The sequence below is a fragment of the Poecilia reticulata genome, chromosome 5 (genome assembly GCF_904066995.2).
Source record: "Poecilia reticulata chromosome 5, P_reticulata-male-v2, whole genome shotgun sequence".
Taxonomy (NCBI): domain Eukaryota; kingdom Metazoa; phylum Chordata; class Actinopteri; order Cyprinodontiformes; family Poeciliidae; genus Poecilia; species Poecilia reticulata.
In genome coordinates, this window is record NC_088834.1 from 16,011,825 (window position 1) to 16,038,943 (window position 27,119).

The 27,119-nt window shown below is 39.1% G+C and overlaps 3 protein-coding genes across 5 annotated transcripts; 1 reads left to right on the forward strand and 2 right to left on the reverse strand.

Moving 5' to 3' along the window:
• Positions 1-192: 192 nt before the first annotated feature.
• bicd2b (BICD cargo adaptor 2b) lies at positions 193-13,948 on the reverse strand. 2 transcript variants are annotated; one of them, XM_008409696.3, is made up of 8 exons: positions 13,398-13,948; positions 10,256-10,468; positions 7,081-7,233; positions 5,691-6,155; positions 4,142-5,140; positions 3,889-4,040; positions 2,498-2,729; positions 193-1,507 (listed from the first exon to the last, which is right to left on the reverse strand). In XM_008409696.3, exons 1-8 carry the CDS (start codon positions 13,635-13,637, stop codon positions 1,505-1,507), a joined length of 2,457 nt encoding a protein of 818 aa, XP_008407918.1. In that variant the 5' UTR covers positions 13,638-13,948; the 3' UTR covers positions 193-1,504. The 2 variants fall into 2 exon arrangements, with proteins under 2 accessions (XP_008407918.1, XP_008407916.1); XM_008409694.3 differs by having other exon boundaries at positions 2,486-2,729.
• Positions 13,949-14,024: 76 nt separating this feature from the next.
• LOC145551693 (uncharacterized) lies at positions 14,025-16,939 on the forward strand. 2 transcript variants are annotated; one of them, XM_081607141.1, is made up of 8 exons: positions 14,025-14,160; positions 15,039-15,078; positions 15,205-15,276; positions 15,385-15,453; positions 15,615-15,665; positions 16,112-16,174; positions 16,266-16,341; positions 16,498-16,939. In XM_081607141.1, exons 1-8 carry the CDS (start codon positions 14,146-14,148, stop codon positions 16,526-16,528), a joined length of 417 nt encoding a protein of 138 aa, XP_081463267.1. In that variant the 5' UTR covers positions 14,025-14,145; the 3' UTR covers positions 16,529-16,939. The 2 variants fall into 2 exon arrangements, 1 of the variants encoding a protein (XP_081463267.1); XR_014087587.1 differs by having other exon boundaries at positions 14,105-14,856.
• A 1,528-nt stretch (positions 16,940-18,467) lies between these two features.
• On the reverse strand, positions 18,468-26,830 carry LOC103465119 (transketolase-like). Its single transcript, XM_008409697.3, has 14 exons — positions 26,524-26,830; positions 25,399-25,516; positions 25,198-25,311; positions 24,990-25,087; positions 23,985-24,176; positions 23,699-23,817; positions 23,368-23,564; positions 21,807-21,971; positions 20,805-20,961; positions 20,226-20,356; positions 20,048-20,131; positions 19,860-19,953; positions 19,323-19,445; positions 18,468-18,775 (listed from the first exon to the last, which is right to left on the reverse strand). Exons 1-14 carry the CDS (start codon positions 26,628-26,630, stop codon positions 18,588-18,590), a joined length of 1,887 nt encoding a protein of 628 aa, XP_008407919.1. The 5' UTR covers positions 26,631-26,830; the 3' UTR covers positions 18,468-18,587.
• Positions 26,831-27,119: the final 289 nt, after the last annotated feature.

The window sequence follows — 27,119 nt, forward strand, 5'->3', positions numbered from 1 at the left end:
TTTGTAGGTTTATAAAATAAAGCACTAATAAAAACAAGCATTTTTGGTTGTAACAAAAGGAAAACAGGTGATTAAACTTGAATACTTTGGCTTGGCTGTGTATCCGCATGTTAGGAAATAAACTTTTAAAAGTGTTCAGCACTAAAGACTGGAAAGGCCAGTAACTCAAATAAACACAAAACTCCTCAGAGCTGTGAAAGTCAGGTTTATTTCTTCACCAGCTATAACTGGAGGTAGTAACAGAAGCCAACAAACAAACTTTGCTAGTACGTCTTTGTTTTAAACAAGAGCTCATCCATCATTACTTTGTAACCAGGCAGCTAAATCTGAACTCCCTCATTTACCAAGAGAACAACGAATCCTGTTATCTGGACAGACACAAATAAATACAATTGCAGTCACAATAAAACATGTAAAAATTAATACTTTTAAAAAGCACAAACACTTTTTTTTTTATTCAGCCAGGATTGCAAATTGCACTTGTACAAACAAAACACACAATGGCACTGCACTTGATACTGTATGACCAAAATGCAAATACAAAAAGATGTATTAAAAAAGTACTTAAAAACCTCTTCAGGAATAAAATCTGAATGAATACTAGTATGTTTTATTAACTTATACAGCTTTAAATAAATTTGCATTAAAATACTGTTCCTCAGTCATTACGAGGAACAGTAATGACTGGTCCTCGTAAATCAGTCCATGACTGGGTTTACTCATGGACTGAGTAAACCCAGTCCATGTGCAAAAAATTGGCACAGCTGAATTTTTGCCACATTTTTGCCAAGCTGATTACAAAACCAAATCTGCTCTCCACTCCATCACCCTACGTTAGGGTTATAACAATATGTAACATCAATTCCTGAAAACTTATACCTGGTCAGCACATTGGTTGCTCCGTTACCGGCTATGATTAAAAATAAAACAAAAAAGAAAACGGATCAAGGCGAAAGAAAACAGGGCTTGTGAAACTCCTTCGTCTCTTTCGTTCGAATTTTACCCAATAGGACAAATAGTTTTGTTTTTAAAAACTAACAATCTCCTACTTCACTGCTAAAAATAAATTAGGTTACAATATATTCAGAGAGCTCAATGTTTGACCAGGGAGCAGGTGGGAAAGCATACATCTCAGTTAAAAATACTGAATAACACAAGCATAATTTAAAGAAGGAATCTGTTAGGAGGAATAAGTAATAAAAAGTGCTCAGTTGTGGTAACAGACAAACGTAATCAGCGAGGAATCCATCTCTGCCCTTCCTCTGGTTCAGCAATCAGTGGTGCATTTACTTGGATGACTGATGAAATCCAAAGGGACGCTGGTGCGTCGGGTCGCTTTCCTCCCTCACATTGTGACAAAAACTGCATTAAGTGTTACGGCACCCTGCTATAATGTTCTTGGCAAATACTGGTGGCTGAGTTCTCGTCTTTGTAACCTGGAGTGTGTCAACAGTCACACTAACGGACTTTTTCTTTGTTTTTAAGGTCACTTGTCTTGACTGGTTTACTGCAATGGAAAAGAGAAAATGATCAGCGTTTCAGCTTCTACTGACATCTGAAGTTTAAGAATAAAATGGACACTACTGGAAATATCTGAGGCAAACAAACAGGAATGCGAGGAAATAAATAACTGATTTTATCACAAAACAAGAATTACAAGAAGATTTAGGAAATGAATCACTGCATTTTGTAGAGTAACTAATGACTTCTGTGCAATTACAAGGCTTTCATTTAATACTGAGGATTGAATGTATTACTGGAAAGTTGCTGTACTTTATCCTTTTTTCTTTTTAGAGCACAAATTTGTTACAGAACATGCTTGGCAAGAGAATAATGGCAATATTTTAGAAATCTATGGTCATGAAAAAAAAAAACACAGTAATGTTATCCATATTAATCAATTCAGCTGTTGATATAACATCCTAAACGCAGTCTGCAATGTAAACTGTATCTGTTATTAAAAAGTACCTAAAATTGCTAGTTATATTACAGTTACATATTTCAGTGATTTTTAGTTTTGTGTTTTACTCTCACTTGATCCCACTGTACTTTTAGCTCTTATTTTCAGCTTTATTTCATTTTGAATCCTCTTTAAATACTGTACACGAGGTCAACATGAGGTCCAGTTACAGCCTACATTTCTTGCGGATTACATTTTAGAGATCATCTGAAATAGATTCAGGACTAAATGTTAGTCAGAAAATGAACAATGTGCTTATTTAAAAGTTGTTTCAAGTATTATAAACTATATAAATGCACATTTAAAAACAACTGTTGTTCCTTCACCCTGTAAGTAGATGCTGTATGTTCTCCTAGTAAATAGACAAATATTCAAACCCAACAGATGATTAATAATTGCAGAAAAAGATCAGGAACCTGGTGTTAGAAGTTTTAGCTACAGCAAAGATGGCCAAGCAGAAGAAATAACATCTTAAGCTCTGGAAATGTAAAAAGCATCTCATTTGCTGTGAGTCCTGCAGTTTACCTTCTGACTTACATGGTGGCCGGAGGAAGCTCCCTTGCCCTTTGCTTTGCCCTTTCCTCCCGCCGCAGTAGCGCTGTTGCGGCGTGCCTGCTCGTGGTCGAACTCCAAATCCTCGAGGCGCTGAGTTAAAGCCAGTTTCTGCTGAATAGCCATCCGTAACAGTGAGTTCAGCGTCTTCTTCTCGTCCTCAGCTGCAGCCAGCTGCCTCTGCATGTCATCCAGCTGGGTCACATACTCATCGCATCTGAGAAAGAAGAAGAAGAAGAAGAGGAGGTTTAGAACGACGTAGGAGAGGGGAAAAAAGGAAGATGGCATGGATGCACATTTCTGCCAGTAGGGGGAGGAATGTTATTTTATTCCCAAGACAACTTTTCCAGATGGAAGGATGGATTTTCTGCAAGCTGAGTCAGTATTACATCAGACTGCTCCCACAATGCTTTGTGTCTTTATAGATAGAAAGACAACATAATTATAAAGGAAAAGCTCTGAGATTCAGATTTTATTTAGTCGTTTAAAAAAAAGCAATATCAGAAAATTCAGAGGTGCTAAATAAGAACTACTATGTCATCTGGAGCTGCTTTTAAAATTTAAATGCTGACAATATGTATGCACACTGTTGGCAAGTCTCATGATTTTCCTTCATGTTTGAGTTGAATAGGGAAAGTTACCGGTGCCACTTAACAAATTACAATATCTAAAAGCTTATTGATTTATAAAAAAAAAACTATAGAGAATGAATTTTGATCATTCTGGTGCCTCTCACACTCCAAATAAAAAGCAAAATTTACTTGAATCTAAAAAAGCAACAGTCTTTCTTTTTCTCTTCAGGAGTGGATTAAAACAACGAATGCCACAGTTGTAGCTCATGTTCTGCTTTGATTCATAATCATCTCAAAGGTTCAGTTATTCCTGTTCCTTGTGCACCTTTTGCCACCCCAGTTTTTTCTTCCACTCAATTTCACATTAATGTACATTTATAGCTCTCTCAGGACACCATGTTTTTTTTTTAGCCAAATCTTATTGTGGCCAACTTTCTTTCCTCAGACAGAAGTCTACCCCAAAACTGTGTAGGCCAGAAGACGTCTCTCATTTTTCACTAATCTTTTGAAAATTCTAATTTCCCGAGAAAGTGAATTTGGGGTTTTTATGCATGCAAAGCCTACACTTATTAACCTTAACAGACCTACAGAAAATTGTTGCCAAATACTACTGAGTGTAATAAATCAATATCAGAGTTTCACTTTTGCAATAAATTAGTGACGTATTAGCTAATTATCTTTTCAATTATATTACCATCTGTCTGAGGTAAGCTATGGTCAAAAGTAATAGTTTGTTTTAATATGCTTATTCTCTCTTCTGCTAAGAAGTGGTAAGGACCTTAAACGACTGTCTTCACATTTTACCTTGTAGCAAACATGGCTCGAAGAGAGGAGAAAGTAGCCGCGTCCTCCTTTAGAGCCTTGAGTTCATTCCGGAGCTTCATCATCGTCTCGGTAACCATGGCCTTCTCACTGTCATATTTGCTCTTGAGGTTGGCCAGGGCGACTTCTGCTGTCTAAATGGACGTTTTACATTTACATTAATTACTTGCGATTCTGAAAACTGTGACAGACGATACATATGAGACAGATGGGAAATGTAAAATCCTCCTCTGACCTGTTTGTTGGCCTTCAGCACAGCTCTGAGAGTGGCAATTTGTTCCCTTTTGGTGCTGAGGAGCGACTTGAGTTTGAGAATCTCCTCCATGCAGGCCTCTTTGTCTTTGTCTGCCACGGCGCTCAGCTCCAGGTTGGCGAGCCTCTGACGGGACAGCTCTGTGGTCCGGTCCACCGCCTGCTGCAGGTGGCGGATCTGGTCCCTGATGATGGCTACCAGGTTGTAGATGTTCATGGGCTCAGGGCGATGCTCTGGAGCTGCAGCGGTCACCAGAATGCTGCAGGACTCGGACTTTCCATTGTCGTTCTCACCCATCAGCCCGCTGGTGAGAAGCACAGTCTGCTGCTCCTTCCCTTCCTGCCCTCGTCTCACCAAGGCTTTGCCGTCTTTGTAGTAGTCAAGCATGACCCGGTTGGGAGTCTCGTTGTTGCACATGCACACGTGGTTGTAGAGATTGGCCAGCTCTTCGCTGAAAGCTATGAGCTCATCCTGGGCAACGTTGAGGCTCCCGAGGGATTCTCCTGCAGCCGCCGTGGCCAGACGGAGCTCCTTCTCCAGGCGGGACACCTCCGCTTTGTCCGCTTGGTTAATCCTCTCCAAAGAGAACAGCTTTGACCTGAGGTTTTGGACGTCGTTCTCCAACCGCGCTCGCTCGTCTTCGTACTTGGTTCGACACTCCTCGTACTGAGCCCTCAGCGTCTTCAGCTCCTGCCTCAGTTCTCCGGCTTCGGAAACGGCCACCGTGTACTTGCACTGCAGGATCTCCGGCCCGTTGATGTCCAGCTCGTAATAATCTCCGTCGTCGTGGCTGTCCCTGTCTTTCTCGGTGTCGAGGGCAGACTGGCGCTCCTTGCTGGCCTGGAGTTTCCGCATGGCGCTTAGGTTTTCAGTCAGCCTGTTGACGGTCTCCTTCTGCTCGGACACCGTGCCGTAGGCCTGCTCCAGCTGCTTCTGGCTCTCCTGCAACGAGTTCATCAGGGCCATCTTCTCCCGCTCAATCTGACGCACAAACAAAATAAACCTCGTAAATGACGCGGGTCACCATTTCTCTTAATAAATATCTATTCAATCCCATACGAGAAAGTTTGTGTTACTAACCACTGCTGGTACTAATCTGCTCAGTCTCATAACACAAACTTATTTCTGTCAGGATCTTTTTCAATCATTGTTGTTGAGACTTTTAGTTTCTCAATATGTTATCGAACTGTTCTGTTGCCCATCATTAAGGCACAGCTTCAACCACAGATCAGTGCAGAACTAAATATAATTTGATAAGTTTAGAAGTGATAATTCTGGAGTGTTGAAAGAATGAGACACTGAAACTCTATATAATTAGATTTCATTTTCATAACGTCTTAAAATTAATGGTAAAGTAAAGTCCTGGCTTCGTTCACACTATCAAACCACCACGTTGTTAGGAACGGTAAACAAACTATTCCAAGCAAAATTCATTTTTGATTAAATAAGCCAAAAAACATGGCTTATTTAACATACTGCTTTCAGAGAAAATAAAACAATTACACTCAAAGCGCATCTCAGCATCAAATACCTGAGCAAGCTGCTGCTTCAGCTTCTGTATCTCAGAGATGTTGAGCTCACTCAGCAGGTCATCCACCAAGCTAGGAGCCGGCTTGAAGGCCTCTCCTCTCTTGTTCACCAGCGCTCTGTTGTCCTCGTCGCTGTCGCCCATCTTCACCAGGCCGTTCTCGAAGCCTCTGATCAGATCGTCGTTGTCAGGCTCGTGGATGGTGGAGGGATCCTCGTGGAGTTTTGGGTTGTCGATGGAGATATTAAAAGAGCTGCTGTACACGGACCCCCCAATGGTCATGTAGTGGGAGAGCTCTTTGCGCAGCGTGGCCTTCTGCTCGCGCTCCGTTTTAATCGTCTCTAAGGCTTCTGTGAGCTGCCGCTCGGCGATTTCTCTCAGACGCATAGCATCCTCCAGCTGGCTTTGGACACACTGAGAGTCCTCCTCCAGCCGACGGATCTCATGCTTAAGACCTTCGAACTCCACCTGTACACATTGTCAAATTATACATAAAGCAAGAATTTCACTTTGCTGAGTGAGGTTTTCTGTAATTGTGCTGACAGGCAAAAGGAACTTCAGAGTTTTCCAAAAAACCAACAACAGAAGCATTAAAGATTTTTAGATGAGGAGTGCAGGAGAAAAAACACACCAAGTAAATCATGTTTCTAAACTTTTTTTTTAAATGTCAAATTATTTGTGTATCAACCTTTATTCATGTTGAGAACAGAGCCACTACATGCCAATTTATCCACATTTATCTAATGGAGGAAATAAATTCAATGCAAAAAATAATTGTGAACAAAATCAGCAGAGTCAGGAGAGTTTGCACCCTGCAATGAATCAACACTTTCAAACATCCCTGCTCTAACATCTCACCAGGATAGAGAAAACAGAAAAAGGATCTTTGAAGATTCCCATCATTTCTATTCTGTAAAATCCCTCCAGGTCGTCCGTTTATGCTCTCCTCTCTTCAGCTCACTTCTCAGGTTTTCAATAGGATTTATGTTTAGGGACTGAGACGGCATGGCAAAAATCAATGTTTGTTACCAGGCACGGCGTTTAGACATACCAAGAAAAGTGCAATATGTGGTTCAGCTAAAACAGTTTTCTCTTAATGCAGAATTTGTTTCCTTCACTGAACTCAAGTTAAAAGGTCTCAAAAATTTTAAACCTCTTTGACCAGGTTACTAACAAATTTGTCTAACTATGCACATATTTCTTATATCATAAATTTTACCTCCGAACATTTGATGAAACCAGTTTATTTAACAACATAAGACTATAAGCATCTGCTTCATTTCTGTAGTAGCCGATGTGTGTCACTGTCTTAGTCGTAACACAGTAAAAGAATCAGATTCACGTGCAAGAAATTCATGACCATCATCCATTTTTGGGACTTTGCTCGTCTCACCTGGTTCTGCCGCAGAACAGACACCTGTTTCTGCAGGGAGATGTTCTCCTCCTCCAGCTCAGTGTAGTCCTGGAGAAGTCGAGCTTCCCGAACTTTATACTCTCTGATGTCGTCTCGAAGCTGAACCCGCTGCAGCTCTGCCACATCCGAATTCTGGACAGAAAAAGTGTCAGAACAGGAATAACTTTATGTTTCTGCAGCTGGACACTGGATATACTTTAGTTATTGTGGGAACTATCAACTCATTCCAGATCAAATTAGGATCACCGTGTAACACAGAGCACAGGTTGAGACTTGGAGAGGAAATGACAGCAGGAGGACTCTGTCCACTTAATAACTCAGGCTACAAAGAGACTTTTGAGGACATCCTCTGTTTTACTAACTATGGACCATTACGTCACATTTCCTCCTGGACAAATTCAGAACTGACCCCTTTGTTGTTTCAAACACTACTACCTCGCTAGGGGGAAATTACTGTGGTAACACTTTATTTGAAGGGGGTGAATAAGACTGTCATGACACTGTCATAAACATGACATCTGTCATGAACATGAATAAAACATGAATATTTATGACTATTGTCATAAAGCGTCATTCGGTAAATTATAACACTGTTAATACAAAGTTGACATTATTGAAAATGTCTTTGTTATGACAGCTTGATATTAACCAAGAAATCATTACTGTTATAAATTTGTTATAAAAGTATTACTGATTGCACTTTAAAAATTAGGTAACTTTATGTTATTAAAGCTAAAGTTTAAACAGTAATGATTTCTTGGTTAATGTCAAGTTGTCATAACAAAGACATTTTGAATGTCAACTTTGTATTAAAAGTGTCATAATTTACCGAATGACACTTTATGACAACAGTCATAAATATTCATGAAGGTTTATTCATGTTCATGACAGGAGTTATGTCATGTTTATGACAGTGTCATGTTAGTCTTATTCACCCCCCTTCAAATAAAGTGTTATCATTACTGCCTTACAATACAAATAAATAAATCTTGAAAACTTTGATCCCATTTTGTGAACTCAAAATGCATTTCTGTCAAACTGCTTTTATTTTGATTGCCAGAATATTCTCCAGGAATTATTCCTAAGGGGAGGAATAACCTTTCATTCATAATATACCTTTTCCTCAAAGGAACCAGGAGCTGAAAAAAAAAAGTTCTGGGAAAGAGATTTTCTTCACTGGTGAAGCACTTTTCAGATTACTGGGGAACGACGGACTGTAGCCAACCCAAATGGACAAAACTGACAAGTTATTTCATGACTAATCTAAAACACAACACAAAGCATGCTAATTGAAAAGTTTTAATGCATTGAGTTGCTCTGTGTTCTCTTATTGAGATGGACAAGAAGATGCAGCAGCTGATTGTGATTCCAGTGAATTAAATCAACAGTAAAAATACAATTAAGCCTGTCTCTTTGCTTCATTGGGAAGTCTTAAAATTGCTGCTTTTACTTGACTGTTTAGAATAGCGGTTCTCAACGTGGGCGGTACCGCCCCCCAGGGGGCGTTCAGAGGCCGGCAGGGGGCGCTGGCGGACATTTTTACAAAAGGGGGGCGCTGGGATGCCTTTGGGGGGCGTTTGGTCGAAGGTAAACTTTACACCTTAAATCCACAACAATACCAGTTTAGACTTTGAGCAACTTGGTAAAAATGTATTGTGTAACATTAAATCATGCTTGGCTGCAACGGTATCGATGGCAGCTCTTCTTCTATTCAGTGTTTGTAGCTTCATGGCGCAGCTCCGCTCCGCATCAGTTCAGCGTTACACCGGCTGATGACGCTGCTGTGATTCACTTTGTCTGGTATTTATGTAGGCTACGTTTTGGCAGTTCTGTGATCATGTCAAAGCAGCAATTTATATTCAAAAGTGTTTTATTTCCGTTTGAAAGCAGCCTGCTACCATGGAAGAACAACAGAAAATCGCTCTTAATTACTAAAATCACGATGCCTTCACTTTGTATCCCTCTGAAAAATGAACCCATTTAAATAAAGAAATCCGTCCATGGGTGATACCACGATAGAGAGCGTTCATTTTATAGCGTTAACACGGTGCTGTAAGTGGTCCAACGTGAAACGGGTGTGATGGAACAACGGTACCACAGCACTTTAAAATTTCAATAATCAGAATGCCGTAATTGTTTCCGTTGTTTTAAAAGTTTTATGTCAGTCTGCCTTTTCACCAAAGATATGTTTCCCGACCGCCCTGCATCTTAGGGAGTAAAAAAAAAAAGCCGAGCACATTGCGCAAAATTCTGAAACGTGAGAAGCGGGCAAAACGTAGCGACAAACTAGATGTGAATTATGGCATAAAAACAGAGAATCCAACGCTGAACCGTGAAAAATCAACACATGATGTGAAAAACATGACGATTAAGCGGCGCAGCAGGTGATGAATGAATATTACTGATGATCAATAAACAATAAAATAAATCTAGCAACAGGAAAGAAACTAAAGTGAACATAGCAATAAACCGAGAGAAGATAATACTAATCAAATGAAACTAAATGGAAATGAATGAAAAACAAAATGCAAGAATAAACTAAGAAACTAAAGTAAATACGGAGGAATAAACTGGTATGGCAAGACCTTTCGAGCAATAATTAATACAGAGACTGAATGGCAAAAATAAACAGACACTATTTCCAGATAAAAGGTAAAATAATATTGTTGAAGTGCCATGGGCAGGGGCGCAACTACACATTATTCAGGTAGATGCGAAAACATAAATCGGCACAACCCCACAAAGGAGCGTAGAAACATACGCTCGCCCCCACCCCAACCCCCCTCCTCCAGACGCCGATACGTTTAGGGCAAAACTCGCTACATTTACCTCGTTATGTGCGCGAGGTGAAGGAGCGTAAGGCGCGCTGAAGTGTATGGGAAAACATAATCGGTGCGCCGATTCAAAACATCTACAATAATGATAGTAACATTAATAATAAAATAATAGTCAGTGCAAAGTAGCCTACAAATTTTTTGGTGGGGGGCGGTGAGGGACCTGGAGAAGGGCTAGAGGGGCGCTGGCCCGAAAAAGGTTGAGAAACACTGGTTTAGAAAATGTTCATATAGATAAAAAAGAGATTTAATAAAAACCCATGCAGGAATTACTCCATTCTAAAAAAAAAAAAAAAAAAAAAAAAAAAGGAGAGGTTTACCTCTCTCATTTCGAGAGCAATGGCAGACAGGCGATCATTTTCTGCTTGAGCACTTGAAAGAGACGCTTTGGCCTGTCGGAGCTCATTCTGCAAGTCCAGGACCTTCTGCTGGTACAGAGCTTCTTTACTGGCAGACTCCAGTATCAGCGACTCCTCCCTGCTCTCCCCATCTGCTGCCACCTTCCTGTGGGTAGAATGAGCCTGTCCAAATGCCTAAAGACAGACCAACACAGGAAACATGAAAACAAGCCGATTTCAACAAGGATTAAAAAAACAAAAGCTGTTTTAAGTTGCAGATTTAGTTGTACGTTCAAAAAATAATTTTTTATTAGTGAAAAATGAACGTGTTTAAATTCACTGGTGCCAAGAAAAGTAAACCTACCTTTTCAGTTTTATTGTCTCAAAAATTTGAAATCAAACAGCATATTTATAAAATCTAACATCAAGCTATAACTGGACAAATAAAGGACATTTTGAAAAAGTTTCCTTTATTTAAAAGAATATAATGCTTTATTTTTCGAAAATGACATAAAATCATGACGCACAAGTACTCCTCACAAATTGTTTTCTGTTCTTGAAGTAACTTTTCGCCCAATTTAGTGTAGTCCCCTCGATCCCATATTGTTCCAATTTACTGATTAAAATGCTGTGATTTATAATCAAATGCTTTTTTTTAATTTTATCTATAGAGTTAGTAATATCCTCAATAAATTTAATGAGTGCATGTGATACTGGTCGTTTACTTCAGACGTGATTTGAGGAACAAGCAGCGGTCTGCTGTCACGGTTGCTGCTGCTGGAGAGATGACTCCAGATCAACAGTCAGAGTCATAAGACACGATGCCAGTGACGGCAACAATACGTCGCTTAATTATTAGAGCGTGATGAGCAACGGAATAACCTAAAGTGGATGTAACTCAACAAGAGTTTACATCTCTGAAGTGGTCACTCATAGAGACTCTCAGAAGAGGGAAAAAAAACTAAGTTCCTCATTTTGACTTGATATTTAGCCTACTTAGTAAGAATGTATCAAACATATTTGGTATCAATGTTTGCTCTGACCACTGTGACAAAGATCAAGTCAACATTTAAGCTTCTGACTGCAAGTAAAACGCCTCACAATGGGCAATTCCCAACGCGGAGAAGCGGCGTGTGTCAGATGAGCTGGAGGACAGTAAAACAGAGCCATTACGCTGAATAATTCAGAGTGAGCAACATTCAGAAACTAGCAAGTACAACAGCTAAAAAAAGCCAAAGTGGAAGTCCTCCAGGGAGCAGTTCCTCTCCTGATAGCGTGGTTAGACGCTCCAAGAACACTCAGAGGGGAAAACCGAACTTCTCTTTTTAAAACTTGGTGTGACTTTTCCCACAAGTTAGGATCTTAGATGGCAAGTAAACAAAGACATAAGATGTGTTGATGTCTTTTTGCTTTGGGTTCATAGCAAACACAAATGATTAATCTATCCAGATAACGGAAAAAGTAAAATTAATTATTTCCATTTCATGAACAAAAAATGTATTTAAATGGACTGAACTTATATAATGCTTTATCCAATCATTTTTGACCACTCAAGGCACTTCACACTGGAGTCACATTCACCCATTCGCACTCACAAACACTCACACATTTATGCACCATTATGCAGCTCGGTAGGCAATTTGGGGTTGAATGCCTTGCCCAGGGGCACATCGACATGTGGCAGGACTAAGCTGGAATTGAACCTACAACCTTCCGATTGCAAGACGACTACTCTACCCACACAGCCACAGTCGCCCCAACATTACCAAGGTTTCATTACCAGCTACATTTGCTGTCTTGGTACTGTGACAAATGATATAAGCATATTATGTGCAGTGATATTTAGGTAATAATGAAAATATTGTGCAGCCTTATCTATCACACCACTTTCCTGTAGGCTATGAATTCAAGGCATGTACTGTTTGTATTGAATTTAACTCATAAACAGAATAGAAATAGAATAGAAATACTTTATTCATCCCAGACAGGAAATTACTGATAACTAACTTATAACTTATATTTTAAGAACATTTAAACCTGTAAAAAAAAAAATAATAATAATAATAACAGTTATTATTATCATTTCAACAATAATAAGTTGTATATGCCATAGGAAATATAAATATACTATAAAAATTATTGATGGATTTCTTAAGAAACAAAATGTAACATATCTCATTGTCAGAATTTAACATTCAACATTTAAATTGAATTTGTACGCAGGTTGAAATCGTCTTTGCTTCCAATAAATGCTTCTATTTTTAAGCTATCAAAACTTTTAAAATTTAATAATCTCACTTTTATTCTAATTTCATTGTCAAAGCAGAACATTTACTAAAGATTATTTTAGTGAATGTAATCCAGAATTATTTGATTTTAAGTCACAGGTTTCAATGTAAATTGAGGGATATATTTTGCACAGAATTTCAGCTTTCAAACGCTTCCAGCTGTCCTATATTATATTATTTTATTTTTTTCTAGTTAAAGAAAATGTTGCTATCATGATACCTACTTTAGTATCTGCAGCTGCTGTTTACTGTGGTTGTATTGTAACCCTGAAGTGAGTTGAGCACGCAGGAAAAACATTGAAGTTTTCTGTAGTTATGAGCTGGAAATGTTCATCTAAACAACCCTTTGAAAAAAGAAGAAAGGGGAAGTGGATAAAACCTGATTAGGAGATATTATCTCACCAAAGATTTACTTGTCAGTGCTCAAAAGGAAATGTCTGCAGCATGTTTGTATTTTCAACCACCATCAGATTTTTCTTCAGAACTCGACCCCACAACAAAACAACAAACTAACTTTGCAAATACAATTGTCTCTCTTAAGTTACTGAGGTTGATTTGACTAGAGGGCTTTAGTTTTTACATACCAAGGGCAAGTGTGGGCAAGAGACCAAGATGTTGCTTCTTTGCCTACTTTTATAGCATAAGAAAAAACCCTGTTTAGCGGATCCCAACCCAGCTAACCTGCTAATAACCATTATTAAACATGCGCAGAACATTTGAACCACTATGTGCGATATTAACCAGGTTAACGTGCCTCCCGGTCACAGTTAGGGTTACCACTGACAGCCTGTCGGCACTTAAACATATCCGTCTGCGTGGCTTAGACCTCAGCTTACCTCCTTCAGCTGATCCAGCTCCTGTCGGACCGTCTCGTATTCCGTCTCCATCTCATCGAATCGCTGCTTGAGCTGCTGCTTCTCCTCCAGGACGGCCAGCCCGTACTCCGCCGCCTGGATCTTTTCGTGAGTTGTCTCTCGCAGCTCGCGGGTCAGACGGTCCACCTCGACTCGGAGCCACTGCGGCCCAGCTTCGGTCACCAGCACCGCCTCGGGATAGTCCTGCTCCTCCATAGACATCTTGGCGAACCGCCGATTCAAACCGTGACGGAACCCAGCCCTGACTTGGCTTTAACGGGAGCAGCCTAGAGGGGGAAAAAAAGGAAAAAAAAAAAAATCTCGGAACGCCGCAAATCACTGTCCTCTTTGTTTGAACCGCATTGTCGCGGTTTGAATGGCGTTTTGCTCCTTCTGCTTTTCTTCCCCAGTCAGAGACGTCGAAATGCGTTTAAATTAAATAGTTTTGTCATTCTCGATGACTTTCCTCAGTATCTTCATGAGGCAGCCAGAGGAAACTTCTGTTGAGATCATCGATTGGAAAAAGCTCTCCGCACAGCTTTCAAATCTACGTGACTGTAGAGGGAATTGTAGTTTTGAAGGAAATGCTACTGTCACATTGACGGTCTGGTACAGCTGGGACGTTGACTTCAACTACCAGAGTGCATAGCGTGACTTCCAGAGGATACGTACTGACAACATAAGTTAATTCAAGGCTGCCATCTAGAGGTTTTACAATGAAACTACATCTATGTCCACGAAGCAGGTAATGCGTTAATTTTATCTACAGTTTTAAAGGTCGAAAACAAAATATTTACATCCAACTTAGAGCTGCCTTACCAGTTCCTCTGAACGTAATCATAGTTAAGTTTTAAGAGACATTTTAATGGGAGGTTTAAAGGTAGAAAGACAGCACAAGTGTGCCTTTGAATGTTGCAGAGCGCCCCCATAAGGTGAGAAATACAAAGAAAACTTTGACCTTTCAAGACCGCCATATGCAGAACCTGAGTTATTTTTCTAATGGCTAGATATGTTCAGGCTTATAAATCTGCAGTTAGACTTAAAAAAATAAATAAATACAGGAACTACAGCAGAGTGTAAAACCCTGTGTGCATGGCTTAATAATAGCAATAGCTATAAGTGGACTAAGTTGACTTGGTTGTGGCTTATACCTACAGTAAGTAAATATTAATTAAAATAAAAAATTTTAACTGAATGTATTCTGTTATACTAAAACATGAAAAAACTCACTATTTGATTTCCCTCCAAAGTCTTAATTTAAAAATATCAAAATTTTGAAGTAAATGTGAAAGCAAAACAACCTGATGAGGGACTTTCCTTTTGTCCCAACCCATGACTGAGTGGTTGAACCGGCTTCAGGAAGTTGTCAAATAAATGTTGATTGTCTTGCTGTTGTTGTACCGGCTTGGAGAGCTCTCCCAGCTACAGCTGAGCTTACATGGTATGTACACCTGTTCGCAAAGGTTTTTGCCACGATCTTTAACCTGTGTTAATGCTAAGCTATTTTCAGTGTCTTTATCTACATTTTAGTATTTTATTGCTTTACACTCAGCTCAGCGGTCTTTGGCCGCGCTGTGATTTTTTTTCTTATTAGTAAATCATGTTTTTGTTTCATCATTTTAGGAAAATGAAGGAACTCCTATTAACAACTTTTACAAACACTGTACGTATACTTTAGAAATTTGTAATTACAATAACTATGCAGTGGTGGCATACAGTTTCCTGAGTCAAATTGTGTTTTTATTTGAAGAATATTTTGACTCTGACTGATTATTCTTACTATTTTCAGACAAATATTACCATTTTTACTCGGTCTGCTTTGGTCTGGGATGTGCCATGGCACTCTATAGGCCATTTCATTGTAAGTATGTTCAGTATCCAAGTTGTTTAAAGGTAATTACTTATGTTCTATTATCCAGCTACTTCTGTAGACATTGCACTTCAGTTTTTCTTTCTTTTTCATTTCCAGCACTTTTGGTACCTTCAGTTCTAGGTGTGTTTTTCACCATAGCATTTGAGATTTTAGGTATAACGTTGGGTAAGATATCTCTTGTTTTATTATACACTGACATTTTATAGCTTTAAATATGGCTGCTGTCGTTCCTTAATCTTTTTGATTTATTAGTTCCCATTTCTTCATTGAGTTACAAGCATAAATGTGTTGCTTGATTATGTCACTAATAACATTTTTCTTCTTAGACCTGCCAGCCCATATTAAAAGCTGTAAAGGGCTTCCATATGACAAAAGAGGTAAGATTTTGCATTACAATAAAATCCTACTAAGCCACAGCTCCTTCCAAACTAATTGGCATTACTGATAAAGACCTCCAAGTCTTAAAATAATTAACCTTTAGATACAGTTACATATTTTGTTGCAGTTCTCTCACCTTGAGTCACCCTTATAATCTCACTCAAGGTATATTTTTGGCAAAAATGAATCCTTATCCAGCCTTTGTCACAGTCAGATGCCATGTTCTCTTGTTTTTTGCCCCCAAGAGAGGTACAATATCACCTAAATCAGGTTGCAATATTAAAACAAACGTATTAATCTTGATGTTATATGTTGAACTGTAAAAGCCTTTTTCATAGATGTCTCTAGACTTCTGCACTGTACAATACCTGTACTGCAGAAGTAATGGCAAACTATTAATTAATTTGGAGTACAAAAGCTAATGTAACCCTCCACCTCTTTTCAGATGTGTGCTGGGGATTTGGTCTTGCCTTTTTTGTGGCCTACTTGAACCTTCACTCTTACCATGGTAGGTACCACATACTTGTTGGATGCCTGATAGAGTGCTACCTTGGGCATATGCTGTTTCATGTGTTTAAACACTGTACTTTTATTTTTAGTCTACACTCTTTCATATGGATGTGGAATCATGATGTTTGCTCTAAGAGGTGCCAAACGAAAATATAGCTTTCTGAGGTATGCAGGCTTGAAAAGCGGCTTACAGTTATGTTCTTGAGAATTTGGAGCTTTTACTTAATCAAAATTTAAGTTCAATGTGTCTCAATACATTTCAAAGTTAGTTGTAGTCTGATGTAAAACATTACATGTTTTCTTTTTGCTTTTTTTGGACAGGAAGCGGAGACAGCAGGGAGCCTGGAGGTAGCATACGTTTACAACCTTAGGAAACAGAAAACGGGTTTGAAATCATAAAGGCCAAAGAACAAACTGGTTCTGGTAAACTGTGAAGAGTGAGATATGCCAGGAAGTTATTTATGATGCCATGTAAGAATAATAACATTGGACTTTGCTTTATTTTTATGTTCTCTTTTTTGTAGATGTAATAAGAAGCGCCTCAGGAATGTGTAGTATTGAAATTTTAATATATGATACCAGGATGTAATTTACTTTTGTATAAAATATTTTGTTTTATATTTTGAATTTATTTAAGTAATGCAGGCACTAAATAAACAGAACAGAACACAAGTTTTCAAAGTCAAATGCAGAGGGCTTTATTACATGATAGTATATGGGAGATACAAAATTTCAAGTAACCAAGAAGGTGTTTTGCTTTTTCTCATGTTCACAAGTCAGATGTAGTTGCAGCTACAGCCTTTTCTTGGTCATACACTGGATGTACCTGAAACCCTGAGGTGTGTTAGTCTGAACAGCTGTAAAAATCATTATTAAAAACAGTGCTGAAAAGGAAGAATAAGGAAGTGAAACCTTATTTAATGGTTTATGATTTCCTCACATTTCTTTGTTTTTCTTTCTTTTTTTTTGTCCCCACTACCTTCTACAAACAAGAACCCACATGCCATCTTTCTGACACCATTGACACAATAAACACACTAAACTGGGCCCCACCCAGTATTAAAACATTAGAGAAACCCACAACTATGTCTTGTGAAACAAAGTAAATAAAAGAGCATTGGAAACCACATGAAAGTGTAACTAAGATGTAGAGATGCACCGAGAAATCAGCTGGTGATCAAAATTCAGCTTGGTTGGCCCTGACCTGTGACCTTCTAGTTGAATGAACAAAATTGTATTTGTTTACGATCAGCAAACATACCATACCTGAGTGCTACCAAATTGCTCTTACAACAGCAGTTTTTGGTGCAGAGGCTGTTACTGAGGGAAGACTAGTTATTTTCTGTTTCAGTTAGGGTTATTGAAATTAAGCAATATGACACCCCGAAGGTTTAAAAAAAAAAAAAAGAGTTTTCAATTGATTTTTTTTTCAGTGGTAAATGCCTTGCACTCAGTGTTGCTGCTTACAAAAGACAACTAGACTTCGCCGGCTTCTTGTCATTTCATTCTTTTTTATCCAAGCTTCTCGTGAATGAAATATTGTCATCTGCATTTTTCAACTCGGTCCAGCTTTGGGGACATGGCAAAGGAATTAGGAAAGGGGCAGATTGACAAACTTTCAGATATCTCAGAAATCTGGATGTTTTACAGCAGAAATAGACTATGTTAGCTTTTTAAAGTTTAAACCTCTATCTGTCATGGAAAAGGAGGAACTGAGAAATATTGACAGTCTTTTGAAAATCTCAGAATTCAGGTAAGAATCTACGCTTGGGAATACAAGCAGAGATGGGTGTTTACAACTGCTAATGCTAATCATGCTAATTGCTAACATTAGATGAGAGACAACTTAAAATCTGAATTCCTGTCATTTTGTCTGCAAAATTAAAAACACTGCTTACACTACAGAGACATTTCTGTCTGAGATGTTGCTCCTCATAACTAATGACAAGAAACCTGCTGATATTTCTTCAACAGAAAGGAACTAAAATTGGTTTTGGTCGGTCAAAGCTTTACAAAAACAACAAATCCCAGATTGGTGCATCTCTAGTAGTGTGTTAAAAATAGAACAACAATTTGTTTTACACAGTGATAATCCATCAAAGGCAAAATAACCAATGGCAACAGCTGGAACCAATCCTCTCTCCGGATTGGTCCATAAGAGGGCAGAGATTAAAAGTGAAGATGTGTGTGTCAGAGGTTATTTATCTCTGTGTGTTAGGATGAACGCACAAAAGGAAAGTTAAAGCAGACGTCTACTTAAAGGTGAACTGCACAAAATCACAACACTTCAGTACATTTTTTAAGTGAATGGTTTAATGATAAAAATGGGTTCTGTGCTTCCACAACATACATGACTGTCTATCGCCATCTGGAGGGGATTAGTCAGAAAGGTGGGTGGGGCACAGAGGAAATTACTTGGCATTAGCAGAGCTGCTGAGCATCTTTCGGATGGCCTGTGCGATGGCATCACGGTCTATCCCATAGATCTTCAGGAGCTCATGAGGTTTGCCACTTCTGGGAACGTGGGACACAGCCAAGCGGTGCAGAGTAAACCCAGACTCGTTGACCATTGCTGAGGATACTGCCTCCCCCAGACCACCTGTTACAGAACGGTTTAGTCCATTGGAGAAAAAAATTCTGCACACTCTTACAGTAAGAAATAAAATCGCTTCATGCCAAGTGAAAACAGTTAGAATCAACAATTTCACCTGATGTAGAACATAAAAAAGCTGCTAAACATTCTTCATCAAGTACACTACAGCCCTGTGCTTTTATCCTATGAAGAGCTGTGCAAAGCAGACTGTGCTATCTAGGTCACGCTCGGCCCCACAGGCACATGCTCAGTTAAGGAAACCTGACAGCGCTCTGCCTCTCTTTCTTTAACATTTACAAAACATACAACGGCTCCACTACCTTCCCTCCGACAGGCGCACACAACAAAGCATCGTCAGCCAATAGGTCAATGCCAGCACAGCATGCTTGTGTCACTGAGCCAATGGAAACGTGCCACCGCAACACAGTAACACATGGACCAATGGCAGAGCTCTGAAGCCACACTATGCTAAGACGCTTTTGGCTACCAGGCTGGTGGCGCTCATATAAAATGCAGGAGCAGTGTGGCGTGAGTAACGATTTCTGAAACCTACCTTCGTAGTAATGGTCTTCGACGGTGAGGATCCTTCCCCTGGTGACGCGTGCATGGTCGATGATGGTTTTAATGTCCAGCGGTTTGATTGTGAAGGGATCAATCACTCTTACAGAGATCCTCTCTGGAAGACGAGTTTCATGGACCAAAACAATCCGTAAGCATAGCAATTATTTGACAAGTACAATTAGTAGAGAAAGCTAAAGATTATACGTTAATTCTGTGGCTTTTTCTGCAGTGTTTCACACACAAGATGGCGATGGACATCTTTTTTATGGCTATTAAATTATGGCCAGTCCTTTTTTTTTAGCCCAGGAAAATAAAACAGTTTAAATTCTTTCAAATTTCCCATCAATATTTAGCCTAAGAAAAGATATTCAAAGTAGAGTTTTGTTTGCCCTTTTGACCACAACCACCTTAAACATCAAGGGACATCTGGATGAGGTCAACTTTCACATTTCAGGCACACTTCAAGGTTGTCCAGATGTGTCTGTTCAGTTAAATTGTGCTCGGTACTGTATTTCTTATTGTCTTGTACCTTTCTTGAGATGCTCAGCAGCTGCAATGGCTTCGTGCACAATCACTCCAGCTGCAACCACAGTGACTTGATCCTCTTTGCCTTGGAACACCACCTGTCAAAGACATTTTAAGTTGCTATGTTTTATGTTCTTTTTATGTTTACCTATGGAGCAGTTCATTTTTGCTAGTAGGATAATAGTCACTCACCTTTGCCTGTCCAACATGGAAATCTTCATTGCTATTGTAGATGATGGCATTGTCTTGGCGGCTGGTTCGAATGTAGCAAATGCCCTTATTAAAGAGAATAATCAAGAAAAACATGATGATAAGGACATTTTTGCTTTACGTAAGGGTTTTAGTACTCCTACGGAGAAACCATTCCTACCTTTGTGGTTGCAGCCAGTTCCACAGCCTTTTCTGTGGTGACACCATCACTGGGGTAGAAGATTGTAGCATTAGGCAGGGCCCTGAACATAGCCATGTCCTCCAGAGCCATCAGAGAGGGGCCTTCCTCTCCTGTCAGAGGGCAAAATTATTATAATCTATACAATGCATCCAACAGCAAGGCAAATTAGTTTCTTGGCGAGTTGTTGCATGCAGGAGAAAAAAGGTCATACTGGATGCAGGGTACCTGGACTAACAAAGGGATACTTGGTTCCCTGCTGACAGCTTCCAGTGCAGACACAAAAGGAGAAAGAGGGTAGGATTGAGTTAGGACTGAAAGACCAGTGGGGGGGGGGTAACCACAAGGAAGCCACAACATAAGAGTGGAAGAAAAATAATAACTGGAGAGTCTTTAAAATTTTTCTTTATTTTTCCTAAATTTACTATTATTACAGTGAGTGCAAAGCATAATCTGAGAAGCCAAAGGCTGTGAAGTGTGAATGTTTAAAAGTGGATTTCGTGATGGGATATCTGACTGGTAAACATGGGTTATTATTATTATTATTAACAATCTACTAACCAGTGGACAGACCACAGTGGGAGCCACACAAGTTGATGTTGCTTTCTGAAATCACTGCCATGCGAATCTGATCATAGGCACGCGTAAAAAAGGAGGCAAGGGTGCTGGCAAATACAACGTTCCTCTCGCGGGCAGCGCATCCCATGGCAACACTGACCTGCAAAAAAAAATGCTTCTTATTATGTATATAGGTGTAATATTCCTGTGTCAAGGGAGACAGACGTGGGTCAAACAAACTTGACCCAAAAAAATACATTCCTGAGAATTCAATATTTCTCACAAAAACCTTCCCCCAAAAGTCTCTTTGAACCAAAGACCAGTTCATCTTAGAGTTAGTGAGAGTAGCTTTCCAAAAATCTCTGCAGCTTATTTTGCCATATGGGGTGAATCAGTGACATACCTCATTTTATGAATAATTTCCTTTGTTCTTCTTACCGTAGCACCATAAATATGTTTTGTCAAAAGTAACATATGGTATCAGAATTTTTTTTTACTGTTTTATTGTAAACTCTAGTATATAAAATTACATCAGATTATCATTCTCACATAGCCTATTACATTTTAACGTTTCTCCTGTATTCAGCCAGATGGTTCCGTCCTCTGTACTGATTAATATTTTACTTGTGAATACACTTGTCATGGCGGTTTATCGTCACATGCATGCACGCATGACCTACATTAGAGATGACTGCTGGAGCCACAGAGTCAGTCTGATTATCTCTATGTTACAATTTAATGAAAGAATTAAATGAAGAAAAAGAAAGGTGTTTTCTAACCAGGATGATTAGGATTTGTTGAATTCAGCATAAAAAGGAAGGTTAAAACCGCTTAGGAGCCACAATAAAAGACATGCTAAGTGCAATCTCTTCTGTGTTTGTAAAACATTCCACCAGATAATCTCATATTAAGAACACAACACTGAAAGTATCAAAAAAATATAACAGAAAATTAAGCTCTCTGGTTTAGTGAACATTTTTATATGTATTCATTTGGGGATCGTACCATGTTCTGCTGAGCAATGTAGCACTCAACAAAGCGGTTTGGATGTTCATTCTTGAAGATCTCAGAGCAGGTGAGATTATTGGTGTCTCCATCAAGGACCACAACACGTTCGTTGTAGCGACCCAACTTGGCCAGTGCCACTCCATATGCCTTGCGAGTGGCAATCTGTAAAGAAAAGGAAAAAAAAAAATCATAATCCAGCCATCAGTTTTGATCAAGAACACCAGTATAACATTGTGTTGCAGTTATTAATTTGTAGGTGTCACCTGGAGTCAACCTAACTATGACTAAGTCACAACTTGAATTAAAAAAAAGACTTTCATCACAAAGCTAATGCTCATATACATGTCACTTTTAAAGAAAGTTTGTTTCTGAGAACAACTTTTAGATAATGTATATTTTCAGCAATTATTTATCCTCACAGAAAGAGATAATTGTGGATAGGTTTAAATACATAAACAATTGATAATGCAAAGAGAACTCTTAAGGATTTTATGGCACAAATAACAATTGTAATTTTTCAGCAGTAAAATTCTGAAATACTTGTTGTACATAGCTCCACCAAAGAAATATAACCTTAACTTTAAGCTTTGACTCCCCAACTTTTAGTGTGATGACTGTGATTGCTAATATTTAAGCAATGTCCTTGAACAAAAAACCATGAAGCACAGAGAACATAATTACCTGTTAAAAATATTTCCCCAAGGCAAAACCACCCAAATATGTCAGAACTAATCTTTTTAAGCCATTTCTCCTGAAGGAAACCCACAGAAAATATGTCGGAATCAATCGTTTTTTTTTGCAATTTTTAAAATTTTTAAAGCTTTGACTTAAACCTTTAAATGTCTATTTTTCTATCTACTAGCAGCGGCCATCCGAAGTAAGATATTCCGTTGCAGCTGCGATAATTTTGGCATTTGTTGAATATTATTTTTAATAAACTTAACAATTATAATAAATTATGCAATTACATAATTATTGAAGCAACATTTTTCTGTATTTCACAAAAAGTCCTACACAAAAAATGTAATTGTTTCCTAACTTCCGACGTGTAACAATTGCCTGTTCTTTTTTTAATGTTTAATTGATTATCTTTGCTCCACTTTTAGATTACGTAAATGTCTTTTCATAAAATAACATTAAAATGACAATTATTTCACTGAGCAGTGCATAAAGTAGGACTTGGGCTTAGAAAGGTTGTCTGTCATTTTTTAAAAACATTAAAGCTGCAGTAAATGTTGTTAGATTAACTAAGTGGCCTTTAAAAAAGGAGTATAAACATCCAAACCTGTTGGCACATTACATGTACATAAATAGTGGTACAAATTTAAACAGACATTATGTATTTAATTTGTTATGCATTAGCATAGTTAGCAAGCTATAACCCAAATGCTAATTCTTTATATTTATGCTCTAATGTGTTAGCATGAGGCACAACTTAAGAAACACAAACTTGAAATTGATGTGAGACGTGGTGATTAACTTGAGATTTAACAGCAAGAATTTTGTTAACAGACATAAAAAGGTGAATTGAATCTGCATTTGTGCAAATTTGACGAACTTTTTCTCCAGGCTTGTAGTTCGGTGCACTTGGCATGCGGATGTTCCTCAGGCTAACAGGAGGGGAGTCCTCTATGGGAGCCGGGGGGTAAAGGTGCTTGCTGGTGTTCATAATCCGACTCTGCAGATCCTTCATAACCATCTCAGCCATGTCTTTAGGCAAAGCTTTGGCATGCCAGCCCAGCTTATCCTCTGCAGCTGAAACAGCACACATAAAACATACAGACATGTTTAGTTATGTCACTTGGAGCTGATAATGGACTTTGTGAGGTTTTGTATTTTATGAAAGAAGTGAGCCATCCATTTGCAGATGAGGAAGGTCAAACTGTTACCTGGAATCCCTTTGCCTTTGATGGTTTTAGCAATAATTGCAGTGGGTTGGTGACGTGGTTGGCTCAAAGCCTTGCAAAGCTCTTCAACACTGTGACCATCCACAATAATGGCGTGCCAGCTAAACTCAAACACACAGATGGGTCTCAAAATAAAATCATGCACATCATTATTTATATTATGGATAACATGAAAATGTCAGTGTTGTGATTACTTTAACAAATTCTATCATATTTACTTCTACTCTGACTATTTCTACTCATGCTGAATTATCAATGTTCACTATACCCGAAAGCCTCACAGCGCTTCTGGTATTTCTCTACATGATGCTGCAGGGGTGCAGGGTCACTTTGGCCCAAGCGGTTGACATCCATGATGGCCACCAAGTTGTCAAGCTGATAGTAGGAGGCAAACGACATGGCTTCCCAGACAGAGCCCTCCGACATCTCACCATCCCCCAGCAGGCAGTACACACGGTAACTGAGGTGGATAACAAAACGAGGGGATTTCGTCAGCATCCTTGTGTGTGGAATATATATTTGGTTCTGTTTGTTTCTCTGATCAACATTTTCCACTCGGACTGGATTTCTGTTCAGGATCTGAGCTGTGGCTTTATTATCAAACCCATTTCTAAAATAAAATTAATCTGTGCAAGTAGACAAAGAATCAATTTTCTTTAGAAAATATTTCTGCTTAGGTAGATGTACTGGCTGATATAAACAAACATGAAAAGATGAACATCTGATTTTAAGCCCCCTTTCAAATAATGGTTTTCTCGCGAAGAGAAGCAAGAACCAGATATAATCAGAATTTGACTCTACAGTTAAATGTGCTTGGGTGGTTAAAATAATTGAGATGTGACTGCTGCGCTCTGTGATTATTAGAGCAGAAGAATCGTGAGTGCAGACATGTAGCTGCAGCACACACCCACTGAATGTGGAAATCCTCATGAAAGTGCATAGAAAGGTGCATTTCCTTAAAACCCACATTTTATTTACAGAATCCTTAAGAATAAAAATGTAATTTTATTAGAATATTACACCCTTTCAAAATTTAAGGGTACTATCTTGTGTATTTTTCTGTGACTGTGCATTCATCATGTTAATGTAGCTGGGTAATGAAACATGGTGACAAGTTATGTCGAAAGATATCTTTATTGAGCTTACAGAAAAGTCTAGGGTATTTCCATTAAGCTGTCAGTCAAGACATGATAAGGTGCTGAAGTACCTTAAAATAGTCCCTGAAATTTTTATTCTTCCCTGTTGTCCCGTGTAAATGTTTGTGATGGATTACCTGGACTTATCAAAGTATTTCCCAGTGTAAGCCATTCCACAGGCCACGCCAAGACCCTGCCCCAGTGATCCAGTGGCTACGTCGACAAATTGTTGCCTCTGAAAACACATGAATTATGAATGTCATCAGGAGGTGGGGGCTGTTGATTCATTGGGTGCACTGATCAAGGGTAATCCCTGTAGGTGCAGTGCAGTTTGTGCCCGTTTACCGGAGTTGGGTGTCCCTCCAGGGTCGAGTCAACCTGGCACAAACTGAGCAGATCACTCTCCTTTAGGAAACCAGTTTCAACCCACATGGAGTACAAGGCAGGAGCAGCGTGACCCTGAGAACAGACACAGCAGCAGCTTAGAATGCCAAGACACAAAGATGAAGCAGATTCCTGACCATTCCTGAGAACACTGCAGCTCACCTTGGAAAGGATGAAGCGGTCGTTGTTGAAATTTCTCGGATCTTCGGGGCGGTACTTCATGGTATGGAAGAAAAGGACAGACATGATCTCCGCTACGCTGCAGCATGATGTGGGATGGCTGTACAACAGAGGAGATAAGACTCAGAAAATCCCACAGACTCCAGCTTAGTGCTTTGCCTTTACTCTTTTAATTTCAGGACCAATAGAAAGATTACACATTTCTACGTAATCTGTTTCCTTTAGACAAATACTGCACTAGTTCTGGAGGAAGGTCTTACTGATACATACCATGTGTTCATGTTTTTTTACAGAAATTTAAAAACTTAACATGGGGGAATCTCTTCATGAATTTTAAATGAACGGTGCTCAGACGAGGAACTGTTGGAAATGCAGACATTAATGTCAAAATAAACTTGACTTTCTAAAAACTACAGTTACATTTTTTTGAAGGGCAAAATAAACGGGTAAATGTCAGGTCTGAAAGGTAATCATTATATCCTAAAGAATACACAAAACACGTTTTTTCAGCTCTGTGGAATCCAACATATTTAAGTGACCTGCTAATCTTGAAAAATCTGACTATTGGTTTCAAAGCAAACAACATTCACCAAAAAAAATAACCCCAGTGCACCGACTATTAAAAAACAACATGCTCAACCTGTAGTGATATGTAATTCACGCATTAATGCTCACAGTAATGCATGAACAGAACCACTCCATATTTCCATTGTCAGAATTTTAAAAATCAAATCTACAGTGCAAGGGCTTAATTATAAATTATATTGCAATATATTGTAAATAATATATTGCAGATCACAGGCCATATAAATAAAAAATAAAAATAAAACTTTGAATGTAACCATTTTTTATATCAATAGACCAGAGGAGCACGATCCCAGAACACACTGTTCCTTTGAACCTTTGTGTGCATCATTTGTGTCTTTGTGCGTGCATCTGTGCGGGCATAGCTCAGTCGATTTGCTCAGTCGATTATTTTTCCAAATTGAAATGCATTATTTAAGTTTCTCCCAGGTACGCACGTTTGTGTTGAAACGTCCTAATCCAAGTACCGAGATATCCTTCCCCAGATTTAAAGAACAGGCAATGTTTGTGGCTTGAACTCACCCACTTCCAGCTGCAGTCGTTGCCTTGATGGAGTTGATTCGGAGGCGGTTGGCGATGTTCCTCAGCGCCTGCACTGTCTGCTGGTCAGGTTTGTGGTAATCCTCCATGAAGTCAAAGTGTTAAGTTCCACAGCACCAGAAAAGTGGAAAAGGAATGATGATGAGTTTGTGTGTTTTTGTGTAGGTCTGAGCTTTGCTAGAGCAGCACTTGTGTTTGTATGTGTGAGAGGGACAGAGAGAAAGAGGGAGAGCAGAGAGCAGAGGCTGGATTTTATCCTACAGGGCTTACAGACAAAATGCACAAGGACAGATGCACATACACACCCCACGGACATTCAGACACAGAGGAGGGGGCAGGGTGGTGGTGGTGGTGGTGGAGGGGGCGGGGCGGTGGTGGTGGAGGGTTGAGGGATGGGTGTTGCTGCAAAAATATAATGCCATGTATTCCACTCATTCTATTGGCCGCAGTGACGGTTATGCTGATGGGAGAGGTGTGGTGTTTTAAGCATCTCCGCTTGATCAGATGTGACATTACTGTCTCAACTAATACATCAAAAACGACAGCTGATTACACCTTGCTGTGCACAGACGAAAAGC